The following is a 21,869-nucleotide window of genomic DNA, read 5'->3' as shown; positions in this document are numbered from 1 at the left end:
ATTTTAAAAGTAAAATTTACCAAATCAGACTAACATTGTAAGTCATGAAACACATTCATCTTAGTAATTTCCCAGTTTAGTAACATTTAAAAAAAACATGGTTAAATATATTTTAGAATTATAATATTAATTAAAATGTTGGGTACTAAGCAGATATAATATAACTATTAAATTATAAAAAAAATTGTCATCACGGATAAAATTTATTTTACTAATTATAAGTAATAAAATTTTATGTGTGATTTTATAAATAATACTCTTATTATTTTTATAAAAAAATTGAAAAAAATTATTCATATTATAGTCCAAAATAATTAAATTTATAATCTAAAATAGACTCACCTCTTTAATAGACTAAATAGACAAATTTAAAATAAAAGAGATCAGTCTATTAGACGCGAATTAATCTACTTGATCTACTGGAGACATAAGTACTGTAATCTTTGTGTGGTAAATAATAATTTGTGACCCTACTATTTATTATTCATAAATAAATAACCATTCCAACATAGGATAATAACTTCCAATGTAACAAGAAAAAAAAAAAAACTACCCACTCACATTTAGTTGTGATCTTTAAAAATAATAATTAAGTTATTTTTTTAAATAAATTCTCATCAAATTTTGGTATTAAAAATAGGGCAAAAAACGTTATTGAGCCAAGGAGAGCTCAATTTTACGCAAATCAGCCAAAATAAAATCCTAGACAGCATTCAACCAGAACAATTTTTTATATAATTCGAATCAAATCGATTCGAATTATACTTTGAAGTAATTCGAAATCAATTAATTCGAATTACATGCATGGAGCAAACTCAAGTAATTCGAAACAAGTTGTTTTGAATTATAATAACGTAAATCGAGTTTAGTTAATTCGAATTACTAGGTTAGCTTGTAATACTACATAATTCGATACATATTGATTCGAATTATGTATTAATTGTAATTCGAATCCAATTGATTCGATTTATATATATATAGTGCGAATTTAGTTGATTCGAATTACAATTAACCGGAGCTGTATATATATGCTGTGAACTCATGTTGCTCTCAACAAAGAGGGGAGATGGCTAGTGATGAGAGTTTCCTAGTGCTGGTACATCACAGAGGGTCGATTAAGAGAAAAACTCGTTCCGGCGTGAAGTTCATTGATAGGGATCCCCTATGTATTATCATGAGGCCAACAACCACCTACGATGCTCTTGTAAGCTCTGTGCTGGAGAAGCTTGGTCTCGAAGGAGTTAAAAGGGTTAAGAAGTTTTTCTATCGCATTCCAACAGCGGTGCTCCATGATACAGTGAAGTTTGATTGTTCCACGATCGGGAGTGATGAGGACTTGCAGGTTATGTTTCTTTGTCGTAGGCAGTTTCCCGAGGTAAGGACACCAGAGTTGTTGGCAAAGTTGGTTGATGCGATATCTAACTCGGGTGGTTCGAACCGGAACGCCAACACCATAGCCGCGGTTGCCGGCTCGAGCTCGAGACCTGCGGTTGCTTCATCCTCTGTTCCTGTGTATGAGCCACCGATGCATCCTGTTGCCTCCCCTTCGTTTGCCGTGGATCTGAGCGGCAATGTTGGAGACGAGGTTCAATATGGGGAACATCTTCCCACCGAAGTGCATTGTCCTACACCGGCTGGTGTTGATGATGGTTTGTTTGATGATCCAGATGACGATAACATCGAGCCAGATATGATCGCTGATGATAACGGCGATGATCTTGGAACTACTGGTCCAAGAAGGGGTACAGGTGGATCTAGTTCTGGCACACAGCAGTATCCACCCCATTTTTCCGCGTTGGACCTGGATGCCATGCGGCAGGACGAAAATGTTGTGCAGGCCTGTGGATTTGGGGCTAGAGATACCGAGGGGTCTGCTGGTATGACCGAGTTCCAGGTTGGCCAACAATTTCAGGATAAAGATGAGGCGCTGTTGAGTGTGAAGACGTACAACATCCGCCGAGGGGTCCAGTACAAGGTCGTTGAGTCAGACTACCGCAGGTATGTTGGAAAGTGTTCTGAGTTTGGGAATGGGTGCGCATGGCTGATTAGGTTGAGTCTCCGACAGCGGAAGGGTATCTGGGAAGTGAAGCGGTACAACAGACCGCATACCTGTCTCGCCACCTCCATCTCCAGCGACCATAGGAGTCTGGACTACCATGTGATAGCCACATTCATTATGCCGATGGTTAGGGCTGATGCCGCTGTCAACATCAAGGTGCTTCAAAATGCCACTGCCGCACACTTTGGGTTCAGGCCAACGTACAGGAGGGTATGGATGGTGAAGCAGAAGGTCGTTGCCGTCATATATGGGGACTGGGACGAGTCGTACAACGAGCTACCTAGGTGGGTTTTAGGAGTTCAGTTGACAATGCCTGGCACAGTAGCCGTCCTCAGGACTTGCCCTGTTCGAATTGGGGGACAGCTTGACGAGTCTCAGGCTTATTTTCATAGGCTGTTTTGGACTTTTCCCCCTTGTATCGAGGCATTCCGTCATTGCAAGCCGTTGGTGAGTATTGACGGCACCCATCTATATGGGAAGTACGGGGGAACGTTGCTAGTCGCGATTGCACAGGACGGAAACTCCAACATACTCCCCGTGACATTTGCACTAGTTGAGGGTGAGAATGCAGAGTCATGGTCGTTCTTTCTTTCCCACCTCCTTGAGCACGTGACACCTTAGCCGGGTCTGTTAGTTATTTCAGATAGGCATAACGGCATCAAGGCAGCCCTTGAGGCTCCGGATGGGGGATGGCTACCCCCGGCTACATACCGGGCGTTCTGCATTCGACAAGTTGCAGCGAATTTTGCACTGACGTTCAAGGGAAAAGATGCCCGGAGGCTTCTCGTTAACGCTGCATATGCGAAGACCGAAATCGAGTTCGACTACTGGTTTGACATTCTGCGCTCTGAGAATCTGGCAATGTGTGACTGGGCGAACCAAATTGAGTATTCGTTGTGGACACAGTACTGTGATGAGGGTCAGAGATTCGGCACATGACGACAAATATTTCGGAGTGTGTCAACTCAATCCTGAAGGGGGTAAGAAACCTCCCTGTTTGCTCGCTGGTGAAGGCCACATACGGAAGGCTTGCTGAGCTATTTGTCCGTAAGGGTAGGGAGGCCGAGGCTCAGATGGGTACTGGGCAACAATTCAGTCAATACCAAGTAAAGTGTATCGAGGCCAACCTGAAGACAGCCAGGTGCTTCACGGTGACTGTTTACGACAGGGATAACTCCGAGTACACCGTGGCTGAGACAACTCCGACAGGTTCATTCTCACTTGGTACGTACAGGGTCTCACTCGGGTCTAAGACTTGTGATTGTGGATACTTCCAAGCACTTCATTTCCCGTGTCCTCACGCACTGGCTTGCTGTGCTTATTCATGTCTTACATGGCAGCCTTATGTCCACGAGGTCTATCGGCTTAGTTCCATTTTCGGTGTCTATCAAATGGGATTTACACCTCCCATTCCAGAGGGTTTCTGCCCACCTTATGCCGGACCTACCGTTATACCTGATCCGAATATGAGGCGTGCGAGGGAAGGTCATCCTAGGTCCACACGAATTCGCACCAACATGGATGAGGCAGATCCGAACCGCCCAAAGAGATGTGGTCTCTGCAGGCAGCCAGGACACACCCGTCGTAGTTGTCCACAAGCCGCAGGCCCAAGCGGGACTGCTGGAAATTAATAGGAGATTTGGTTTGTCTGTTTTTATTTCTTACTTTATCAGCATATGTATTTTACTTCAATTAGCAACCATTGTACTCCTTGGAACTAAGTTGATTTCTATAAGTCATGAATCTTGTTATTCAAACCACATATGTATGTTGAATGTCTTTCTAAATAAGGAATTTAATAACTACAGTAAACAACACTATCCGATGGGATGACCGATAATACATAACATAACATCAAAGTACATATCATAACATCAGAGTATTTAACATCAAAATACATAAGATAATAAATCATCAAAGTACATATCATAACATCAGAGTAAATAACATCAAAATACATAACATAACATCACATCAACGTACATAAATGAACATCAAAGTAAATAACAACAAAGTACATAACATAACACTGATAACCGACAAATAAGGTGCATAGTATAAATATAACAACATGACATAGACCACTATCCATAAATCATCTAAAAAGGTGCGATCCCGTACCACAACGGCGTGGTACCCGTGTCCTGTAACCCCGGCGTATAAGTGGCTCCTCATCCTCAATCGAGTCATCGCTGTCATCCGGAACTGCGTCCGTCGGGGTCCTGGGCGGAACATGCACGGGTCTGGATGATGACGGGCCGGCAACTGAATGTGACCCCATAGTATGGGCAGATGCTGGCGTCCCACCCAGGGCAAAAGTATGCGCATGAGGAACCATGGCAGGCTCGTTCAGATCTACATCTAGAGGTGCCTGTGTCGCTGTCGTGTGAACCCGTCCTCGTGCAGCCTCATCCTCCTGCATAATGGTACGGATATCCTCAAGGAAATGCGGTCCACCAAACTCGGCGACAATGCCCTCACTAGCAAGGAAGTCTGGAAACATGGAGCCCGGACTCACCCATGGAGTACTCTCCTGAAGAGTCTGATCGTCACCGGGAACACCAACGAAATAATCTCCAAGTGGTCCACCCCCAAGCCCAGCCTCAGTGTGGCTCATCGGATCTCCCATGCCAGATCCATACCACTCACCATCATGCCCCCCTGATGGGGACTATCAACCCCCACTGCAGCACCTCCTCCAGCTACATCCCCCCCAGCCTGATGGGCACCCTCTCTAGCAGCAGCACCCCTCCTCCTGCCTCCACGACCACGTCGTCTCCCGCCACCCCTAACTGCATCGTCCACGTCATCCATAGCATGCTCAACCCAATTCCACTCACGCTGGCTACGACGTGTCCCGACCCGTGCTCTCCTCTCAGTACGACGTCTGTCAGGAACATCGTCGACCTGGGCCATATCTGGAACTCGCCCTGCACCCCTCTGCGTCGCCTCATCCGGAATAGGAATACCTCTCGGATCCCCCAATAACATCTCCGGTGACAGGAACCTCTTTCCGTGTTGATGCCACCATGTCAGGAAATCATGAGAAGGACCGGGGTCGGGCACAATGTCGAACTGTAAAATGTGCTCCGCACGCTCCTGCCAGTCAGCTAAGTGCGCCGGGAACCAGCGGTCACCTCCTCTCCCGTCCTTCGACATCAAGAAGTCGATGTTCAGGGCGGGAGACGGGGGGGCTGAACGCCGCCAAACTGCGGTAAAACTCTATCAACCTGATGCCACTCTACCACAGCAAAATAAATCAACGACGTCACACACCGCCATAACATCGTATGCCGCGGCTCCAAGACCTCCGGATGGACAACCTGGATGACGTCGAGTGCGCTATACGGCATCCATATGAACTGAAAAAAGCAACCAATAACATTTTAACACCTCTGTTAGACGATATAAACTGAAACAATGAATGGAGCTAAGTATGGTTTCAGCGTACTTACATCCCGAGGCTGTAACAAGTCGATCTTCAGGCGAGCCATCTGTACCCAAGGTCTCTTGTTGCTAATCCTAGGATTGTAACCAGACCATCTGCAAAAGAGGTAAAATATTCTACTGCATTCGTCACTCACTCTACAATGCATGAAATTGCTTCCATAATATAAAAAAATACAATAACGATACATAGCAAAAAACAATAACGGTACCTCGAGGAAAGGGGCCAGCTAATCTCATCATACCCAGTAGGCCTAAATGAAGGAAACCTCCAGAAGATCCAAGACTGCAGTAACTGTAAAGGCCCAGCTAACTTCACGACATGTCTGTTGGCGACTCGGCACATGCACCGGTACAACCATGCTAGTGCCGCCGACCCCCAACTGTAGCCACCCATCTCCTCAAGCCGAGCAACATACGGTAGCCATCTGATGTGTATACGATTGCCGGACTTGTCGGCAAACAGCTGCGTGCCCAATAACATCATGATATAGGCACGGGCAAAGCGCCTAACTGTCTCCTCATCAGCCCCGTCGGGACACTCTCCAAATGTCTCCTGGAACCAGCTGTAGTTGACTGTGAACTTCTGAACCTGGTTCTCGGGAGGTAAAACCCCGAGCAACTCATGGAACCACTGCCTAGCTGGCCTCCCACCCTCAATGTACAGGTGGAAGTCCGTCAAGCAACCACTGACGTAATGTCCGTCCACTGGCAACCCCAGCTAGTATGCAACGTCCTGAAGCGTGATGGTGCACTCCCCGAACGGCATGTGGAAGGTGTGCGTCTCAGGCCGCCACCTCTCGACGAATGCGCTGACTAGGGGCTCGTCCAGTCGGAACCATCTGTCATTCAGTCTCGCAAGATGGTACAATCCGGCCATCTGCAAGTACGGAACGTACCTCTCATTAAGACACATCCCTTGTTGCCGCCTAACGCTGGATATGCAACAACGAGGCTGGCCAGTACATAAACCGCATAATTAGAACAGATCCACAAACCACTAAAGTATACAATTTATTTCGTAAAGAACCAAAAATAAATGGTGCAACACAAGATACATGAAACAGGCAGCCAACATTGTATGCACAAACAGCTAACATGAACCACGTGCAAAAACCTTTAACAAATACAACAATCGCTAACAAGTAAAACCGTTAACAAAAACCACTAGCATACACCTCTATCATAAACCACAACCTTAAACCACTAACCGTCACTAAAACCACTATCCACAAACCATTAACAAAAACCGCTAACAAAACACAATAAAAAAAACCACTAAAAAAAACCACTGGCCTAAACCACTACCTTAAACCGCTAACACTAACATAAACCGCTATAAAAAACCATTAACAAAAATCACTTGCCTACACCACTATCCTAAACCATTAACAAAAATCACTTGCCTACACCACTATCCTAAACCACTATCCTAAACCACTATATGTTACATAAACCATTAAAAAAAAAATCACTGGCAAATACCACTATCACAAACTGCTTTCATCAATTACTACCATAAACCACTAACAAAAAACACTATCAACAGCGCAACATCATAAACCACTCACCTCGTCGTTGATCACCCCGGCGATATGAGCAACTCCATCTAAACGATAAAGCCTCCCCGAATCGTCCCCCATCCCCTGAATATGCCTCCCTTGTCTTACTCGGCCCGAATGTTGGTCGTTTTCTCTGGGATTTGGTGGGGTATGAGAATGACAAAGTGATTCGAATGGACTTGGTTCGAACTCCTTAAATAGCCGAAACCCTTTAATTCGAATCAACTAGATTCGAATTATTCATGATAACAAACCCATACTAATTCGAATCAATATGATTCGAACCCCACTCATATGTCGTTCTCAATGTAATTTGAATTGACTTATTTCGAACTACCCTATTATAATTCGAAGCTATTCGTTTCGAATTACTAAGTAATTTGGTTTCATAATTCGAATCTTATTGATTCGAATTACCTTGAAAAATATTTTGGAAGTAATTCGAATTGATTCAACTCGAATTACATGGAAACCTAGTTCGAATCCTATTACTTCGAATTATATATAAATGAGTTCTGGTGGATTGAGGTATGAAACTTTGATTTGGCTGATTTGCGTAAAATTGAGCTCTCTTTGGCTCAATAATGTTTTTTGCCCTTAAAAATACGTCAATTTTTATAATTGAAAAATTCTACTTAAATTTTGTTGATTTAGCTATTAAAATTTTTTTATAGATATTTTTAACTATTGTTTTAGAATTGACGTAAAGATACTTAAAACAGTTTCATTATCGTCTTCAATTTCTTTTACAAAGTCTAACTACTTAGCATTTGTTTTAGTTTTAGATATGCTTCGAAATACAAATTTAGTTTGGTTGCTTATAAAATATATTTGTCCATGTTTTTTTTAATTTGGTTAAACCGAAAATTGCAATGCATTTCTTAGACATGAAAAACTAGAATTTTAAATTAATTAAGCGTCTTATTTTAGATAATTTAGTGAGTAGTAACTGTTACGGTGGATAACCGGAGATTGATGGGTTGGATGACGTTGGTTGGTCCAAATGTGTGAAGGAGGAGGATTCCGAATGAGTATGCAACTCGGGAGACTCCGTCCGACTTGTTTGTACGAGGAGATGGGGTGGTACCTGCAAAGACACTCTGATGCCTAAGTTAGCAAGGGTGTGAGCAGGTCTAGAGAGTATTGGGCTTAGAAATACCTGAGGGGTGTCAGTGTATTTATAGTGGTGAGCCAATAACCACCGTTGGAGTAGTGCCATATCTTTAGGGTGTTAACCGTCCCATTATCTTAGGGAGGTTAAGATATGGCTTGATGAAGTGGTTAGAGAGATTTTAGGGGCGGATACTCTTTTGAATGAGTGTTTATCTGCCAGCTAATCTCGTGTCCGACTTCTTTAGGACAAATCGTAGTCAACACCGACTTCTTAACACGAAGGTCGGTGCTCAGTAAGGCTCAATCCTTTGAACTAAGCCTTTCTTTTGGACCTGGGCCCTTATTATTGGGCCAGGGTATGAACTATAACCATGCTAAAACATACATACATGCATGCTTGTTCCACTTTATAACGTTAGTTATTTTATGTACTAAAATTAATTTCTTAAAGAAATCTGACAAATAATACTAATTATAAACTGAAAATGTTAATAGAAATAGGTTTTTTACCACAAGGACGAAGGTGGAACCCGCATGAATCAGATCAGACAAGGGGTGGTGTATGACTAGATTTATATGGATGAATGGAAATGGATGATGATGATGAACATGTGACATATGTATGATGATCGCGAATGGGGAAGGGGTTGGGCCCACAAGGGGTTTCTTTAATTCTTATTTTCTTGAGGGTAGTGGCAGTGAGTGATGCCCTTTGTCCTTGTGAGGGAGGGATAGTCAGATAGATAGGACTAGACGCTTACAAATACAGAGAAAGAAATTTTGGTGTCAAAAAGTGTCAACGCCGTTAGATTTTTTGGAAATGTAAAGTAGTTAGCTTGTCTCTGTCCATAAAAATACCCTGAAAAAAATCACTTATTTTTCATCAAAAATGTATTTTCTTTCCATAAATAATAAATAAAATATAGTTTAAAAAAATTGATAATATATAGTGCAAAGTGTGTCACTCACTCCCAAAGTGCCTCTGAAAAGTTGTTTTTTTTTTTTTATATTGTCAAACTTTACCTACGTCCTTAGCAAATTTTTTTGCATGGTATTTTTTTAATTTTAATAATTATATTATACAATATAAATTAGTTATGTACATATTATAAACTAACTACCATATAAATAAATCATTATATTTATAATTTAATTTTTAATATGTATATAATATTTTTTTTACATTATAATGCAGACTTTATCATATTTACAAATTTTTTTTAAAGTAAAAAGTTTAACACAATAAAAATGGAACAAACAAACACAAGTAAACCAAAAAAGAAGAATCTAAACAATACGAGCATTTTTTCATGTTATTTTCGACATAGTCATCAACAACAAAAGGGATTCATCTCTTTTCACTCGTTCACACTGGTCGAAGTCAAGTTGATGATCTCTTCAACCCCTTACTTGTGTTCTGAAAAATTCTCTTGTTCCTTTTCAACCAAATGTTCCAAACGATTGCACAACAGCATCTCAACCATTGTTTACGATCTTCCTTGTTTCTTGGTTCTTCTATCCAACTTAAAAAGTTCTCATTCACCGTACCCGGATATGTCAATTGTCAGTCAAAATCTGAAATCTAAGCACTCCACACCTGCCAAGCAAACGCACAGTCTAAAAACAAGTGGTGTACATGTTCCACCTCTTTATTACAAAAAATACATATAATATCTCTTTGACTGATAATTCCAAATCGCCTCAGTCTGTCCTTTATATTCACTCTGTCTATCATGACAAACCATACAAACAACTCCACTCTTGGTGAAACTAAACCTTTTCAAACAGGCCGAATGAAACTATAACTGGTTACTTCCTGGAATCATTTCTTCCTGCAACACCTGTACAAATGAGTTAGTTGAAAAAATTCTTCGCCTATCATATTTTCACACCACACTCTATTCTTTCTGCTATTTACTAATCTCACAGGTCTCAAAGTCTCATGTAGTTGACTCAAAAGTTCCAATTCCCATTAAAAAAATCCCCGCCTTCATTAGAAGTTCCAAATACACTCTAATTCATTTCAAAATTCGCAATCTCCTATAACAGATTCACATTGATTTGAAACAAAGAAAAATCTCGAGAACAGATCCTTCAAAAAACATATTTACAAGTTTCTATTATCAAAATCACATTCAACCATGTATAATTACAAAATATATCTGTAAATTAGTAGCTCTACATTTATTTATTCTTTACCCTTCTTGGTATTATATAAATAATTTATACATGTCCTGTTTATAATTTGTTATTATTAATAATGTAATTTATTTTTAAAAACGATCATTTAAAAATATTATTGAATACTAATAAATAATCTAACACGTTGATTTTATTGTTTGATATTTGAATGAGTAACTCTAAAAAATTGCCATATTAAAAAATCAGATAATATCATAATAATCACTTGTGTTATACCTTTTTACATTTTTAGAGAATATTTTTGGGTTAATGCATACAGTTGATGCTGCTATCATGTAGAAAGGCCACAAGCCACAAATAAGTATTTAAAAAGTTCTTTGGTAAATTAGTTATAGGTTTCAACAAAAATTAGTATTAAGTAAGTTGTTGAGAAAATATAATCTTGTAACGACCTATAGATTTTTTTGAGTAAAAAAATACCAAATAAGTACATGAAGAATTGCAATATGAATGTATATGTTAAAAGAATTATTACAACATGCTAAACACCTTTGATCCTTCTATCACCTTTTCATCTCATAACATATAAATTCACCTATAGTTGTTCATGAATTTATTTATAACTTTTTTTTTCTTAAAAACCTATAAATCTCAGAAAAAAACTTTAAAATATTATTTATTTCATTACTCTTTAATTTAATATCTAACAATATTTAAGAAGAGAAATAATTTAGAATTTTGAAGTGAAGACTACAACAATCTTTGAAAACAATAAAATTGACATTGATACAAATTATAAAGATTTGGATGTTAAAATTTTTTTTCAGCTTTCATATTTCATCGTTATTACACACGCGGCGCTCGCGCGCGCGCACATATATACATATATATAGAGTTTGTAACGATTAATTGCAAAATCTTAAAAGAGTTATAATTACAAAAAAAAGTATAGACAGATAATAAAAATATTAAACAATTTGAACAATAAATATATTAGATATTCATTTCACTAAGTGTGTGGATAATTATTTTAATGTTAAAATTTAAATGAGTAATTTAAAAATACAATGTATTTTGACTTAATTCATAGTTGTTCATGTTGTTTAAAAAAATTATTGTTTATCTAACCTAACCTTTTTTAGATATTGATCCTTTGCAACACATAATAGTCTCTCAACTACTCTCCCTAAACACCATTATAAGGAAATTTTCGTCCATATTCTTTTTTTTTTTAGGTGTATGACCCGCTCGTGGAGTTGGCAGATAGGCTTTGTCTGTCTAAACTCTAAAGTAATCGAATTTGTTAAAAAAAAAAGTAATCGAATTTAAAGTTACAACTCCCTTGTCTTGTCTCACAATAACAGAGGATCCGGAGATTAATGAATGAGGGGTCAAAACTTAAAATTATTACTTATTGGAGAGTAAATGTGCACTCAAGTTGTTCTTTTTTTAATTATTATTATAAGATAAAAATTTAAGTAAAATTATGAGTTAAAAATCGTTAGATAATAATTTATTTAAATTTGTCAAATTATTTAAAGATTCTCAACTAATAATTGCAACAACAGATCAAAATAAAAGGTCCAAAGAGATAACACTACATAGAAAACAAACCAATAAGCAGCTACAATACCTCTTCTATTCGCATAAAAAAAAAAATTCAAAGTCAATCAGTTGAATTGAAAAAAATTCAACTCTGAATCCAAATCAGCTAATCGCTGAATCATAAACACTAGGAGGAAAAGCTATCAGGAGAAAAAGATTCTATGATCACTGGTCTGAACCCCAACTTGCAAGCCACACAAAGACCCGAATCAACTTTTAAATAAATAGAGTAGAATAAGATTTAAGTTTTAATATAGCTTTATCGGTAAATTTAAATTCTTCAATTCGAACGTTCTCCACTTTAAATTTCTCAATCCAATTTGACTTGCAAAAAATAATTTCACTTAAATATAATATCTAATTCTTTTATATTTTATATTATTAAATATTATTATGTAGTATTACCAAATTAAATTATTAATTTAGTAGACTAAGTATTTGTGGCAAAGAGAATAACTGTAATTTAAGTCTCTACTCATTTATATATATTATTAAGAATATAAGTTTGACGAATAGGATTAGTTCAACACCTAAATCTAACTCTATTCATGCTGGATCAGATTGCTAATTCATTTTTATTGGATTGTATATTCGTTGGTACGAATAGTGTTTTTATTCATACTTTTATACATTTTTTAAGCAATTTCTTTTAAGATATAAAAGATAAAATTTATTATCTCTTTTCAATTTTTATCATTTATTTTTAATACTAAAGACAGAAAATATGTAAAATAATATACAAATAAGTGATGCATATAAGTTACAACATTAGTAAATCAACTTGGACATGTGTTTTATTATTCTTTATTACTAATTATATATTTAAAAAGAGTTATACTACGTATATACCAAAATCAGCCACTAAAGTCAGCCACTAATATAAAATACATGTTAAAATATAAATATACATTAAAAATAAATTAAATCACACATATATTTATACACAAATATATTAATAAATAATTTTAATAGCTAATTTTAGTATACAAATAATATTTTTAATTTAAAAAATTTGTGATTTTTTTATATTGAAACGGAATTTAGAGTCAAGATATTAGTCCCATCGGGTAGAGAAACCTCTCTACAATCATCATACAATATTTGGCTAAGAAAATTTGGAGGAATATCAATAACGGTTCCGCTACGTTACCAACAGCATATCTGTCAACTTTTGTCAACTCTTATTTATAATTGTGTTTCATGGAAGTGTATTCATGGATGTGTTTAATAAAAATATTTTTTTATAACTGTGTTTAATAGAAGTGTCTTTATAGATATATTTTCTGGATGTGTCTCTTTATATATGTATTTAAAATATATTAATTATTAGACACATCTACGAACACACTTCCATAAAACACAAATATAAATAAAAGTTGGCAGAAATTAACAGATAATATGTTAATACCTTATACTTTTCCTATCAATAAAATGGTACCATGCACTCTTCTTAAGCCCCTTTCTAACAAGTCATTAGCAAACTTATATTTAAATTTTAAAAGTATGGACTAAAAATATATTAAATTATTAACAATATTTATAAATATATTGAATTATAAATTAAATAAATAAAATTAATAATTAAAAATAATAAATTTGAGTGTGAAATTATTTTGAAAAAGGTGGCAAAGTCTACACTCTCCTTTTGAGAAATGTTCCGGGGGTATGTAACTCAGAAGAATGATTTGAGATCAAACAGTCAAAGGCCATGTGAATATCCTATCATCCCTATCTTCTGCACCTAGAATCCCACTTGCTCCAGTGTATGTGTGTGTTTACCATTACCAACAATGTCTCAATTAGCCTCCAAAACACTAGTGTAGCTGGAATAATTAAATCCCGTTATTTTTTTAATAAAAACTACAATCCTGACACAAGAATTTGGTGTTTATCACAATTCCGAGTGATAGTGATGATGATTGTGGTGGCCCACACTCACACACTAGCACTGTTTGGGGTCACTGGGGTCCATCCCCTCAAATGCACCCAACTTCAGTGTGCACCCCACCACACAAACATCCATGATTTCTTCACATTGGAACAAGGGACACACTCGTATAAATAAATTAAAATATATTATAAGATCCAAAAGCTAGCTGCTACTCACACCATTCTTTAATTCAATAAGATAGGACTATGCGTGACAGAACAAATCATAAACAATACTGCTAGCATAACTCATCATTATGATTCTTAATAATAGTAATAGTAATAATTTTGCTGCTTTGTCATGTTACAAATTCTGCACTATCAAAATTAACTCTTTGTACTAAAGTAGTCATCAGGACCAGCACAATTAATTTCTAATAAGATACTGCATAATTTAAATTTTAAACAGAGAGAGGGAGAGAGAGATGGGCAATTCTTTCTTTTTTTTTCACCCCATTCTCTAATTTTGTTTTTGTTGTGAAAATTTTATTTCTGTTTTGCATCATATAAACACATATAGACAGGTCACATGGAGGAAGCCCACCATGACCACATTCCCCAGCTACATCTCATCTCATACTCCCAAGAAACATAAATATTATATAAGTACCCTATAAATTACTCCCCTATGGTAAAACTCAAACCTCCTCTACTTTGGTTTTTTTGTTTTTTTTAAACCTGGGATGAAAAAGAAGATAATAAAAAGTAAACTGAAAATGAAACTAAATTTAAAAGATGAAAAAAAGAAAAAGAAAAAAAAAACTCATTTGTTTCCATTGTATAATATTGCATCATCTTCATGATCAGAGAGAATTGCAAAGCAACCACCACAACCAAACTATTTCATCATGATCCATATTTCACATAATGCTGCAGCTTGAGGTATTTTCATCACTGAAAAAATTGGAATATGTTGGTTCTGGAGGAGGAGGAGGGTAGCTGTAAGGGTTGTAAGGAGGAGGAGGGTACATGTAATTCACTGCCATTGGAGGCCTTGCATACATCATTGGTTGGAATCTATCATTCCCCATTGCTCTTTGTTGGTTCATCATTGCAGCCATGTATTGTTGTTGGTTGTAAGGGTTTCCGCCCATACCCTCCGGACCCGCGGAGCCGCCCTGTGGGAAGTACCCGGCCGGGCCGCCCCCGCCACCGTTGACTGCTGCGGCGGGGAGACCCTGAACGGCCGGGATGTTCCCCATTTGGTTCATTGGCATTGAGCCCATTGGGAGGCTCATTGGGCCCATATTGGGCCCACCCATGCTAGGATGATGACCACCAAGGTTTTGGAACCCATTGCTCATCATAGCTTGAGCACCACCACCACCACCACCACCACCACCATTACCACCTTCACCCATCATTGAATTACCCTTTTTGCCCCCATTGCCATTGTTTGGATTGCCGCCACCACCGCCGCCGTGGTGCCCATTGTTACCATTCTTGTTTCCACCTCCATTGTTTCCATTTTGCATAGGACCTCCATTCTTGCCACCATTGTTTTTGTTACCACCTTGAATCTGGTTGTTACCACCGCCCCCGCCGCCGCCTCCTTTCTTTCCTCCTCCGTTTCCATTTTTACCGTCGTTCCCACCACCCATCCCCTGCATCTGCACAGGCAAACCTCCACCACCGCCACCGCCACCGCCGCCGCCGCCTTTCTTGCCGTTGCCTCCTCCATTTCCGCCGCCGCCGCCACCACCCTTCTGAGCATTCATGATGCCATTCAACATCATATTATGAGCAGCACCATTTCCCATAGGGAGCTTCATCTTGTTCAATGGGTGGTGAGGATCATCCATCTCATCATCAAATTCGTCATCAAAGTCATCATCATCATCAAACTCATCCAACTCGTCATCAGACAAATCATCCTCCTCAGGAGGCAAACTGAACTTCACTTGCTTCATGTTGTTGTTGTTCTTGGGGTTCTGATTTGGGGCCATCATTTGCATGTCCTTGAATTGAGGAAGCTTCAGATCTTGAAACCCTTTCATCTGCTGAAGCTGCTGCAACTGCTGCTGCAGCTGTTGCTGTGGATTCTGCCCACCACCACCACCTTTGGGTTGGTTATTCCCAGCCTTCTGACCCTTGTTGTTACCACCGCCACCGCCGCCACCACCACCTTTGCCATTGTGCTCAATTTGCATGTTCTTCATCTGGTTAGCAAGGTGGTTCTGATTATTATGGTTGTTGTTGTTGTTGTTGTTGTTGTTGGGTTTAGGAGCACCCCAAAGCTCTGCATGTTTGCCTGATTTTGCAAGCTTCTTGATGAGAACGTTTGGATCCACGTTCCCTGAAACCGTGACCTTCCCTTGCTCTGAATCTATCTCAGTCGTAAACACCCCTGTCCAACAAAACAAAAGATAAGACACCTCGGATTCAAGATATAATTAAGAAGAAATGTGTGTGCATACCATCAATCTTCTGGAGGATTTTCTTGACTTTTTGCTTGCACCCATCACAGTGTATGTTCACTTTAAGAACACATTTCTGCATGCACAAGCAATCCCAAAAACAGAATAAATAACATTAATTAGTTGAAGGAGATAGATGGAGTAAGTGTTGGTACCTGTATCTTCAAAATCTCTTCTTTACTCATATTCTGGAGAAAGAAGGTAGATCTGAGAGAGGGTTGGAAGCAAACACAGAAGCCAATGAATGAGAGGAAAAACAAAAGAAAAAAGTGGTCTGAGTGAAAACAGAGATAGCGAGTCCTGAACAACAAAGGCTCAGACTTGGAGAGAAAGAGAAAGAGAAAGAGAAAGAGAAAGTGCTTCCCTCAAACAAAAACACAGTCTTGTCATTAAAAGCTTTCAATCCTCTATTTCAGGGTGTAATAACAAACAAAGAGAGACAACCGTTTTTGTTTTTCTATTGCAACAACTTCAAAAAAAAAAAAAAAAAAAGACTTGTGTTATTGTGTGTTGTAACTTGTAACTCGCTACACTTTTTTAACCGTCGCCATGTCTTCTCTTTTCCGGAATCGTAATTGGGAAGCTTCAATCACTCACCCAATGTGCCAAAGGCTTTGCCTCTCTTACGTAACATATTTTCATTTTATTCCTTCCCCAAACAAATCTAAACTAGATTCCACTTTTCCTTTTTTCTTAATTCTACTATTCATATTATTTAATGGGATCCCGCTAGGAAGACGATGGATTATTTGTACAATGTGTACGAATTCCTGATTTTTTGGATCTAGCACTCTAATACAATATCATGATACCACTCATCTCAAAAGCTTCAGCGGATGAAAAAAAGTAACACTAATGATTATATGTCTAATACTTCATAAACCTCTATTGTATACATTATACAAATATTCCATTAACTCCTCATACTTTCTCTATTTCATGTGTTCAAGTAAAGTTGATACTTGAGAGTTGTTAGATAATTTGATTGATTTGATTAAATTTTTATCTAACAGCTCTCAGATATCAATTTCATGTGAAGTCGACTTCACCTGAATTTTCACATTATTATTATTATTAAACCATCTTCGTCTATGTTTCAACCACTTCAAAATGAGTTATAAATTATAATCTACATTTTTTTCTTAGAATTCATATTTTCGTAAAGAAAAAAAAAATATTAAGTAAGTCATTCAAAAAATTGTGTAAATTTATAAATATCTGACATAAAAACAAAAAAATTTATGAAAATTCTTTGACAAGATGGCAAAGAAAACTCTTCAAAAGATATCAATTCTTTAAGTTATTTTTACAAAATTTTATAAGTCCATCGTAATTTTTTTAAAATTTATTTAATATTTAATTTTTAAAGAACTTACAAGCCTACCATAAAATTGTCCAGACAGTTACAATGACATTAAACACCACAAAATCAATTATCATCAAATATCAATCACTTTATCTTCTTATACAAATCAACTCTATGATGTCAAAAAGCACACATCAAATTAATATTTATAATCAAATTTTACAAATATTATAATTAAACGTTCCAAATAACATGTAATCAAATATTACGAGAACATTTTAAAAATAATATAATCAAACCAAATATATACACATAATCAAAGTTATAAATAATATAATCAAATTATATTTACAACTGTACTAAACTTTATGGAAAATAATTATGATAGGAGAAAGTACTATTTTTAATTTTGGGTCTTTAACTAGCAAATTCCTTTAATTATGGTCATAATTACTCTTTGACTTTAGTTCGAATTCTTTTGATACTTAATATTTTTTTATTAATTTAATTGTTCATTTTCTTTTTCTATGGTAGTTGTACATAATTAATAAATTTTATTTAATATATTTAAATTCAAAAGAAAAAATAATATTATTATAATATTGTGAATATTTGTTAAGTAAATACTTAAATGGATAATAAATATACAATAAGTAATAAGATTATTAAAATCTGCAAATTATAAAAAAAAAACTAAATAAAACTATACTTACTATGAATATGAGAAAGCATCAAATATGAACAGAGAGGAATGAATTATGTCAGACTTTATCTTCCAAAATTGGGTGACACAATTAATACTGCCATTTATTGTGGGTCAATGGCTAATTTGTAAATTTGATCTCAAGGACTGGTCTCTTTGGTAAATTCACATGAATTTTTCACTCAAGTGGAAGTGCATTTACAGTTACATCCTTGGCAGTGATTTGAGCATACCAAGAAAATTATGCTGACTCCACTCTTCAATAATACTCAACACAACACACACACACTCAAAATTTCTTCATTTCCGAGCCCCTTCCACCTGCTCAGCCATTTCTATATGGCTATTTTATTTTATTTTATTTTATTTTACATTTATTTCATTTTATCTTTCTCTGGGCCCCCAAATAATAATAATGGTCCCCAGCTCAGTGAGTTGTAGTATTCAATAATTAAGTTAAAATAAAATAATATAATTATATTAGTACTAACTTGATACTTTTTTACTAAAAAGCAAATAGTACATACTTGCATTGGAAATCTTATCTAGCCATTTCTAGCATGATTCTAATACCGGTGGACACATTAAACATAGTTTAAAAGAATTTAAAATTAGTTTTTAAAAACAATCATTGATTTTTTTTCTGTTGATACTATTTTAGTTTCATTGATTCCGTGAAAAAATAAAAATGTAGATTTTCTTTTATTACATAAATGACATCATTATTTATGATGATGTCTACTACATTATCAATCTAAAAATTGGTTTATGTCATAAATACCATAATCTATAACGCAATATTATATTCGAGATTTCTTTTTCAATAATAAGAAATCATTTGTGACTTCAGTCTCATTCATGATAAATCAACAAGTTATGTCAGACTCTAATGGTATAACCCTAATCAAGGATTGCTTAGAAAGTAAAAAATACTCTATTTTAACTCTATCCAAACATTTTTTTTTATTGAAACCAGAGTACGAGACTAAATGCCCAAAAGAAACGACACCAAAAGAAAAAAAAAAATAGGTACAAATCATATAAAATAAAATTATAAGTTAGTTAAAATAAATAATAAATAATATTTTAAATATAAACTATTTATTAAATAATAATAATATATAAATAATATAAAAATATATAATAAATTAAATATATTATAAATATAATAATAAAATAATAATATTATAGTATATTGTGTGGTTTGGATTGGATTGGATTGGTTTTAAAAAGTAGATCCAAAATTCAATTCAATCCAGCGGTTTGTAAAAAATAAAATCCAATAAAATTTAAATTAATACGGTTTTAATCGGTTTCGGTTTAGATAAGATTGGATGAGCGATTTAATTTATATCGGTTTGTATTTGACCACCCCTGCGTACATCTATTATTACTCTATATATTCTCCCATTATTTTTTTAGCTAAAAAATCCTTTTGACTAGAGGATTAAACATACATGTAAAAACATACACCTATAGAATTCTATGGGAGTGCCCCAAATTATTGGGTTGTTTCATGAGTTTTGGTGTCAAATTTCAGTAAAACGAAGACTCGTCTTGGTTCAGTTATAATGGGCTCTAAAAAAAGCACGTAGTCATATAGCTTGAGCTTACGAATAACAAAGACATGTTTATTCCTTAAATCATTGATATCCTTAAAATAATGGGTATTCATAAAAAAAAAAGTCAGATTATTGTTTACCCTTTTTATAAGCCTATACTCTGTTGGACTTCTCTTTGACTTCAAAAACAGTTCTAAATCCATTCTTAATATTTTAGGGAGAAAAAAAAACAAGACAATTTGCAAATGATGATTCAAAATAACTATATAATGTTGTGGATGTGGGTTTGGGTTATTAAATTTGAGTTGGCTGAAGAGTAAAATATTAATCTTAATAGTCATGACCTTATGACATGAATTTTTTTATTTCATTTTAATAGGTAAAATTTATATTTTAAAAGAGATATTTTTCCCCTTTGTATTAAAGTAGAAGTATTCTATATTGTATGAGCAATGCTAGAAAACTAAAAGGGTATTAGCCAAAAATCAGCCAAATACCTTTGGGTGAATTTAAAATCTCTACGAGTTAATATATATGGATGTTTCTTCTGCTAAGTATCAGAATGTTTCTTTTTCATACTAAATGGATGTTCTTTTATATATTTTCGAATTTTTTTATATTGCAAATGTGAATGTCTCTATTTCTTTAAGAATTTTATATTTATTTTTTAAATTTGATAGATATTTAATTATTTTTGCTAAAATATAATTGAATATTTTTTTTGTTAAGTATTAGAATATTTTTTATATTAAATAAATATTTTTTTATAATTTTGTAATTGTGTAGTTTGCAGTCTCTTTAATCATCAAAATGGCACCTAATATCCCAAAACACAGAGTAATATCTTCCTATAAACAATGAAATCAGCTTTCTCCCAAATATTGCAAACAAAATTATCAATTGTCTCTTGACCCAAGTAGTTAGCACCGTCCAATCAATTGGACCTCAGGATCCCAACCTCGAGTTGGAACACGTCGCAAATGTTTTTAAACCATACGGTGGTCTCCAAGATAAAGTTTTTAATCATTTTAAATTGCTACAAGGAAGAGAAAAAATGTTTCTAAACCATACGATGGTCTCCAAATAAAAACAAAGTAAATGAAGCATGATGTACATTTTCAAGTTGATCAAATCCATCTAGTTGATTAAACAATTCCATCAGTGTTTTCTGAATCTTACGATCAGCAGTGCATCCGCATTGGTGAGAGAGAGAAGTCGGTGTATGTGATTGTTGGAGGTGAGTAGGTTAATGTGAGAGAAAAGAGAAAAACTTTTATAGATTTTAATTAGGTTTACTTAATTAATTTTAAATTTTTTAAATTTTGTTTAGTTTTTTACTGATAACCTTTTGGTTCCAAATACTTTTTCATATTGTATATATATATATACTAATTTTAACTCTTAAAAAATTGCAACGTAGACAAAGAGATATAACAGTGTTAATTCAACAAAAATGAAATAATTTTTTTTGTTTACAAAACTTATTAGTAAAAAGTTGAAAACTAAAAATTTAAATAATTCATTTAAGCAAAGATCATTTATAATCCATAAATAAATATATTTTTATAATGTCTGAAACTTGAACTTTGCGAATTTTTAGTTTGAGCATAAAATACTTGCAATATTAATAACATCGTATTTGTCATGATCATATGCATTCAGTTAATAAAAATATAAATTAATTAATGAGTAATGTTATATGATCAGTAAATATTATTATTTTTTATCAGTAATAATTTGTATTTATCTTTATAGATATTTTATATACAAAAAATATATTATTTATATTTATATTTATTAAAATTTTATACACATAAATCAATACAATTTATATACATAAATTAATAAAATTTATTTGTTAAAAATAATTTAATTTTCATGATGATCAAATAATGATAAAAATATTAAAAATTGTTAGCCTAAGAGTTTCTCTTAATTAATATGTTAATATAATAATATCTACTAATATACTAGTAAAGATAAATATAATAAGAAAAATATTTGAAGAACGGGATAGATAGTTA

At 35.2% G+C, this 21,869-nt stretch overlaps 3 protein-coding genes across 3 annotated transcripts; 1 reads left to right on the top strand and 2 right to left on the bottom strand.

Moving 5' to 3' along the window:
- The first annotated feature begins 2,994 nt into the window (after positions 1–2,994).
- LOC114927648 (uncharacterized) lies at positions 2,995–3,690 on the top strand. The gene has a single exon (XM_029298097.1). The coding sequence runs from the start codon at positions 2,995–2,997 to the stop codon at positions 3,688–3,690; it is 696 nt and encodes a 231-aa protein (XP_029153930.1).
- Positions 3,691–5,232: 1,542 nt separating this feature from the next.
- LOC140184522 (protein MAIN-LIKE 1-like) lies at positions 5,233–7,149 on the bottom strand. Its single transcript, XM_072236288.1, has 6 exons — positions 7,078–7,149; positions 6,406–6,461; positions 6,021–6,195; positions 5,719–5,972; positions 5,515–5,602; positions 5,233–5,421 (listed from the first exon to the last, which is right to left on the bottom strand). The coding sequence occupies exons 1-6, from the start codon at positions 7,147–7,149 to the stop codon at positions 5,233–5,235; spliced, it is 834 nt and encodes a 277-aa protein (XP_072092389.1).
- A 7,172-nt stretch (positions 7,150–14,321) lies between these two features.
- LOC112795849 (heavy metal-associated isoprenylated plant protein 32) lies at positions 14,322–16,786 on the bottom strand. Its single transcript, XM_025838034.3, has 3 exons — positions 16,430–16,786; positions 16,275–16,350; positions 14,322–16,204 (listed from the first exon to the last, which is right to left on the bottom strand). Exons 1-3 carry the CDS (start codon positions 16,457–16,459, stop codon positions 14,718–14,720), a joined length of 1,593 nt encoding a protein of 530 aa, XP_025693819.1. The 5' UTR covers positions 16,460–16,786; the 3' UTR covers positions 14,322–14,717.
- Positions 16,787–21,869: the final 5,083 nt, after the last annotated feature.

The sequence above is a fragment of the Arachis hypogaea genome, chromosome 4 (genome assembly GCF_003086295.3).
Source record: "Arachis hypogaea cultivar Tifrunner chromosome 4, arahy.Tifrunner.gnm2.J5K5, whole genome shotgun sequence".
Taxonomy (NCBI): domain Eukaryota; kingdom Viridiplantae; phylum Streptophyta; class Magnoliopsida; order Fabales; family Fabaceae; genus Arachis; species Arachis hypogaea.
This window is presented reverse-complemented; position numbering and strand designations above follow the sequence as displayed.